Here is a 7,118-nt window from a genome sequence, read left to right as displayed (position 1 = left end):
CGTCCATGTTTCACAGCATTTTCGCATATGTATTTAAATTATTATAATTATATATAACTATATAATTATAATAATTACTAATATATCAATAGGAGTTTATGAAGAAGCTATGACTGAAAATTTAAAGTAAGTCTGATTAAGTGGGTGTGATGACACACACTTTTAATACAGGAAACAGAGGCAGGTGGATCACTGTGAGTTTGAGCCAGCCTGGTCTACATAGAGAGTTCCAGGACAGCCAGGGCTACATAGTGTGACCAAAACAACAACAACAAAAGTCTGATGAATGAGATAATTAAGTGTCTATAAAACTGGATGCTGTGATTACATCTGTGTTTTTGAGCACTCAGACAGTAAAGCACACGGACATTAAATGTTACATTGTTGCTTAATATTATTAACATTCACTGCAATCAAAGTAATGGGATCCTTCCCCAACTTGTTTTTGTCCCAGGTTCGCAAATCTGGTGTTTCCTTTGGTCTGTGGTCTAAGGTCTCATTGTGGAACAAAATGGGAGATGCTGAAGCAGGCAAGAAGATCTTTGTTCAGAAATGTGCTCAGTGCCACACAGTGGAAAAAGGAGGAAAACACAAGACAGGTCCCAATCTCTGGGGCCTTTTTGGCCGAAAGACAGGCCAAGCCCCAGGATTTCCCTACACTGACGCCAACAAGAACAAAGGTAAGGGCCAGAGACTGTGGGTGGCGCTCGGAGAGTTTGCTGCAGGAAGACTGTGTGTGATTTGGTGGTGGAGTGTTTGCCTCACTTATTTCATTGGCCGTAGACTGCTGCTGTGTTTCTGTGTATTGAAATGCTGGGTTTTGCCATAAGATCTGGATTTAGATAACTTGTTATCCTTTCAGAAGAATCAGAAATCTTTCATGGCACAGATTTTTGCCCAGGTAGACTACTTTATATGTTTGTTTTTTGTGTTACATTTATCTTGAGAAAGTATGGGTTAAGTCTAAAAAGAAAATATTTTAATGGCATGATAGCAGGAGTGATTATATCTGTAATAGTGATTCTTAGCAGGGTTGGGAATCTAAATATATTTAACAATTTATTTGTTATTTATTGGTAGAAGGGAGTTAGACAGTAACGTGAGAAAGCTTTTTAGAATTGAGATTTAAGACAGCTAGAAAAGACTGTAGTATCTTTGCAAAACAATTTGTTTTGTGTATATGTATTGCACGAACATATATAAATATACTTAGATTAGCACATCAAATATTCTTAGAGCACAACTGTATTTTGAACTTTTATTGGTGGCCTAACATCATACAGACCAGAATCTCAGAGCACTAGTATTTGAAAACGGTTTTATTTGACAAGGGTCTCAGTGTATATAGTCCAGACTGACTTTGAACTCATTTGTAGCCCATAGTGGCCTTATATTCACTATGATCCTCTTGCAAGTGCTAGGATTATAGGTACATACGTACATACCACATGCCCAGCTATTTTAAATTTCTTTTTTTTAATTGGAGTGAAATTCATATAACATTTAGTTATTTTAGAGTATGTAATTTATTAACATTTAGCATTTATGATACTGTACTATAATTACCTCTCACTGGTTTCAAAACATTTTTTTTAATTCTTTTGGTTTATTTATTCATTTTTTCTTTTGAGACAGGGTCTCTCTACATAGCTGTGGCTGACCTGGAGCTCACTATGTAGACCAGGCTGTCTTTGAACTTACAGAGATCCACTTGCTTCTGCTAGTACTGAGTGCTAGGATACAGGCGTGCACCACTATGCCTAGCCTACAGAACTTTTAAAAATGAAGCACCCTGAAGCACCTTCATCTATTATGTAGCCAATCCTCACCCCTCACCCCTCACCCCTTCTCACCCTGTTCCTCAATGACTGCTAAACAACTCCATGTCTCTTTGGATTTGCATGTTGACTGTTGATGTATAAGGAATCATGTAACGTGGTACTATTTGTGTCTATCTTCCTTCACCTAGCATAATGTTCTCAAGGCCCAGGGCCATCAAAATTGTAGCAAGTACAGTACTTCACTAAAATTATGATGGTGGCTCCAGCTACATGGTTCCAATCTCCACTTTGTCATTTGTGTGTGTGTGTGTGTGTGTGTGTGTGTGTGTGTGTGTGTGTGTGTGTGGTGTGATTACATATGTGCCCAGTGCACACGTGGAGATCATAGACAGCTTGCAGGAATAGGTTCTCTCCTTCCACTCCATAAGTCTTGAGGATGAAACTGGGGACTTTGAGTCAGGCCTGTACTATTACTGTATTCAGGATGTACAAAAATGCTGGCGAGCAGGTATTGTATAGTAAAAGATTTTGTCTTTCTCTTGGGTTTTTTGTTTGTTTGTTTGTTTGTTTGTTTTTTGTTTTTTTTTTTAGGTTTTTCGAGACAGGGTTTCTCTGTGCAGCTTTGCGCCTTTCCTGGATCTCGCTCTCTAGACCAGGCTGGCCTCGAACTCACAAAGATCCGCCTGCCTCTGCCTCCCAAGTGCTGGGATTAAAGGCGTGCGCCACCACCGCCTGGCTTCTCTTGGGTTTTTGTAATGGAATCTGTAAAAGCTTGGGGTTTCCTAAGTGAAAAGAGTATCTTTATCATGGTTAGTCCCTGGGACCAGGGCTTGACTCTTGCTGATGAGATGACTCCACTTGTAGATGATGGATGGGCTCCTAGATCATCTCTGGATAGGGGCCGACCATGCTGGAAGGGCCAGTGATGTGATTAGATAATTGTTCCGCATACTCAGGGATATCAGGTAGACTTCTAGGGACAGCATGGGGATTGAGATTCTGGAACTGAGTTCTGTCAGGACATGGTGAGTCTGTCAATCATGCTTTTATACTGAAACCCCCATGGGAGGGAAGCTCCTTAGACATCAAAGTTCTGGCAGAGTGAGGAGGTCCTGATTCTTCAGAAACACTGTGAAGCTGTGAAGTTGGGACCCTCCAGTCCTTGCCTTGTGGGTCTCTTAGGCCCCGCCCCTGACACATGGCCTTTATAATAAGTGTTAGTGTACTGCTTTCCTGAGTCCTGTGAACTGTTCTAATGATTCACTGGACATCAGAAGGTTGTGGAAATTTCAGAAGTTTGGGTGGCCAGCCCCCCCCAAAAAAAAAAAACCCTTATAGTTTTTGAAATAAAGGCCTTCTTACAGAGGACTGTGGAGTGTGTGCTGACTGTGGACAATTAGTGTTAGAACTGCATTATGGTTAGTGCAATTAGATTTTCAGTTGTTAGGTTACTGAGGAAGTCAATTTTAAGTCAAATTTGGTGCTTACATTTATGTTTCTTCAATTCTGGAGAATGAAGTTTCTTTGAATGGTACTTGGGAATTGAACCCAGGTCTTCATGCTTGGAATATACTCTACCACTGAGCTGTGTACTCATCTTGACAAAATTTTTTTGTTTTGTTTTTGTTTTTTGAGACAGGGTTTCTCTATGTAGCTTTGGCGCCTTTCCTGGAACTCGCTTTGTAGACCAGGCTGGCCTCGAACTCACAGAGGTCCGCCTGCCTCTGCTTCCCGAGTGCTGGGATTAAAATTGTGCGCCGCCACCACCACCCGGTAATCTTGACAAATTTTTAAAGCGATGTTTCCATCTTGTGTCCTTTTATTATTATTGCTTTGACAGTAAAGTTGGAAAGTCCTCATTTTCAGTCTAGTCATAAACCACACTTAAATTGAAATGAAATTAAAATTACTACAGAGCTGTGCACTGCCCCTTCAATCAGCCGTCTCCTTTCCTGTACATAAAAAAGCCTTTTCAGTTCACGAGGTCCCATCCCGCTTGTCAGTTGTGGGCTTTATTTCTTGAGTAACTGGAGACCTATTTAGAATGTCTGCAAAAACATCTCTATCGAAAGGTCCACCTGCGATGAAAGTATGGTAATAACTAAAATACTACCTCTTAAGCATCAATGATTTGGGGAAGTAAAAAGCCACTGGTTGTACTGTGTGCATTGAAATATTAGACGCTTCCGGTAAAGGGGAAAGAAAAAACAAACAGATTAACCAACTCAGGGTAATTAGTACTGGGTTGTTAGATAAAAAGTGGAGGTGGGAAACCTGTGTTGATGAAGGGCCATTAGGAGCAAGGGAAGGGGAGGAGGAAGCAGTTACAGCTCAGTTGACCTCAAGGAAAGGAAATCAGATGATGTTGGCCAAGAGTGGGCAGACACTGAGAAAGGAAAATGAAAAAGGAAACAGTATGGGAAGACTGGAAGAATACGGGACAAGAGCAAAGCATGGGAGAGAGTTGGCTTGCTGGGTCGACAGCAGTTAGTAAATAAAAGAGGGATGCTGGCGGCAAGCGGAGCCAGATGGAGCACAGAGTATGAACACAATGCTGGCTGCCTGTCGGCCTGCTGGTGTCAGTCTTGGGTGTACCCATGTCCCTGGGCAGTCCTGTCCTAGCTTAGGGCCTTCCTTTGGGAGATGAAGTTGCAGATTTGGTCCAGTCAGTGAACAGTACTTCACAGGTGGAGTATCAGATGCTGGTCACACTTCTGGGCACACCCTCAGCCAGAAGTTGGGTTGCTTGTGTCCTTTGGGCTGGTTTTACAAAGGGGAAGAGGACATCTTTTTCTGTCATCTTGAAATTGGATTACCGAAGTCACAGCTTTCCATGACAGATAGGTGTGTGTGTGTGTGTGTGTGTGTGTGTGTGCAGGCACATACATGCCACACTTTACATGTGGAGATCAGAGGACAACTTTGGGGAATTGGTTTTCTCCTTGTGGACCCAGGTTGTCAGGCCTTCATGGTGCTTTTTACCCATGAGCCATCTCTGTGCTCAGTAGTCAAAAATTCTTGATTTCAGGTGGCTTTGTCATGTCAGGGAAAGTTACTTTCTTCTTTGGGGCAGCTTTTGCCCATTTTCAAAATGGAAGATTAGGTTAGATTACATGATATCTGAGATCTTCTCTAGAAAGGACACTGTGATTTCAGGAGCACTGTAGGCACAACATGTCTGGGATAGTTGTTCATTGACATATCTTTGGTGGTCCCAAACAGCATGTGACTTTTGGATTTCTACAGAGAAACAGAAATAGACTGTACTTCTGCAATTTTCTTATAGTTCAGGCTTTACATTATAAACTAAACAGTCTTCCCATTGAGTGAGGGGTAACATTGTTCACATACATGGATCCTATCAGACAGTAAGCCCTAAAAAGTGACTACAAAGACTTAATACTAATTTTCAATTTTATAGGTATTATCTGGACAGAAGCAAGTTTGATGGAATATTTGGAGAACCCAAAGAAATTCATCCCTGGTACTAAGATGATCTTTGCTGGCATAAAAAAGAAGAGCGAGAGAGAAGACCTTATTCAGTATTTGAAACGGGCCACATCCTCGTGAGATAGTATTGCATCTAAAAATATTAGTTCTCAATTTCAAATATTGTGTTTAGTAAGAAGCAATTTCTGCTCTTTTTTGATCAGCCTGTAGTAATTTTAACACGTTAAAATAAAGGTTGATATTTTTGATCGGGTAAAGCCCACTCATGAGATACCCGTACGACTCTGAACTTGCTTTGATCTGGGCACTAAGGCGGTGTTAATCAGAATGAAGGAAGAGAAGGAAGCAAACAGATCTTTCCTTTACTAGTCTCTGCATGCACAAAACATTTTATGAGCCTGGACACTGCCATTTAGGATGGAGATGGTATCCCAGTGGTTCTCTGAAGTATAAATGTAGATGTAGCAGACATCAGCTTTAATGTTCATTAAGCTGTTTGCCTTTTACTTAAAGTAACTTTAAGGGGGGAAAGTAGGAAAAATCTAGTCAAACCTTGGGAATGCTTTTGGAGAGAGAGAGAGAGAGAGAGAGAGAGAGAGAGAGAGAGAGAGAGAGAGAGAGAGAAAGAGTGTTATTGACCCTGGGTGAATAAAACAAAATTGAGATAGAAGGATAAAATCACAGCCTACTTTGGTAAGCACATCTTGGAGCTTATAAGTGTTTTTGCATTTGTGTCTTTAAGATTTCCTCCTGATCCTTAGCAATACAAAGCTGGACTCAGGCTCTTTTGAGGGAAAAAGCCCCAAACAACCAGCAGGAGGGTGGAAAGAGCCCCATCTCAGAATAGTAAGAGTGTGGCATCGTGGGGCAGGCCCGCGCAAGCAGTGGAGGGCACAGTGCTCTGCAGTGAAGCTTCTTCACAGTGTGCAGGACTGTCGTCCAAATGATGGGGTCCCAGGGAGGAGGGAACAGCTTCCACACTGAAGAGGTGGGTAGAAGACTAGTTAGGGGTCTGGGGAAGGATGAAACATCTGTTTCTTCATTTACACTTCATATCACCGCCCCAGGACCTTGGGGGTGAACTGTATCTTCTATAGCAGTACCTAGAGTTTAGTTCAGTCCAGGAGCAAAACGTTAACCTTCTACTGATAACTTTCGCCTTTATCATCGGTTGACTTATAGTGTGTACCGCTACTGTGTGATGAACATAGTCGAAAAGGAGCATATTCTAGATGGTTCCATTAAATTTGCTAAGTGCTCAAATTTGCTCTTGGTATTCCTGACACGTTGGAGAGAATGTACTTCTCTGGGATGCCAGTGTCAGTATTGTGTGGAAATGCATCTCTGGGAATCAAAAGTGGCTGCAGGTAAGGCTAAGCTTGTTACTCTCTCCCTAAGAGAATTTTCTGCAAGGGAAGAGAGGTTACAGGGTCTCTGAGAGTGTGCTCAGAGCAGAGCTGGGTTTGCAAAGCTGTAGGTCAACTTGGACAACACATCCCATCCTAGTTTGCATGAGGTCCATCAGCTTTGTGAGACAGAACTTGAGCTCAATTCTCATTCAGAACTCAGTCCTGATTGACAGAGCCCTGCCGGAAGGATTTGCTGGCATTGCTACAAGCCCACACTGCAGGGGGAGTAAGAGGCTTCAGGCTGCGAGTTTAAATACTTTTGCCTTAGGAGGAGTAGAAGCAGCTGTTCTGAGGACAGAGATGATAAAAGACATTTGGGTAGAAATGAAGAATAGTTACTATTCAAGTAGATTTCTGCTTAAAAATTGTTGGGATAGTAACATATTGTGAGTATTACATTAAACTTTAGCCTTAGTAAGAGTGAAACAAGTCACAAAGCTCCCATCCTTTTTTTTTTTAGTGGCAATGTTTTATTCAT

At 41.7% G+C, this 7,118-nt stretch overlaps 1 protein-coding gene across 1 annotated transcript; it reads left to right on the top strand.

The window, feature by feature from the left end:
* The first annotated feature begins 511 nt into the window (after positions 1–511).
* LOC128101451 (cytochrome c, testis-specific) lies at positions 512–5,351 on the top strand. The gene is made up of 2 exons (XM_052724561.1): positions 512–680; positions 5,203–5,351. The coding sequence occupies exons 1-2, from the start codon at positions 512–514 to the stop codon at positions 5,349–5,351; spliced, it is 318 nt and encodes a 105-aa protein (XP_052580521.1).
* Positions 5,352–7,118: the final 1,767 nt, after the last annotated feature.

The sequence above is a fragment of the Peromyscus californicus genome, unplaced genomic scaffold (assembly GCF_007827085.1).
Source record: "Peromyscus californicus insignis strain IS unplaced genomic scaffold, ASM782708v3 Scaffold_7__1_contigs__length_154581171, whole genome shotgun sequence".
NCBI classification, from domain to species: Eukaryota; Metazoa; Chordata; class Mammalia; order Rodentia; family Cricetidae; genus Peromyscus; species Peromyscus californicus.
The sequence above is the reverse complement of the archived record's forward strand: the minus strand, read 5'-3'. Positions and strand labels throughout refer to the sequence as shown.

Coding starts and splice junctions, on each gene's coding strand:
- LOC128101451 (XM_052724561.1), top strand. CDS start 512: ATGGGAGATGCTGAAGCAGGCAAGAAGATCTTTGTTCAGAAATGTGCT. Junction 681..5,202: donor TGACGCCAACAAGAACAAAG/GTAAGGGCCAGA, acceptor TCAATTTTATAG/GTATTATCTGGACAGAAGCA.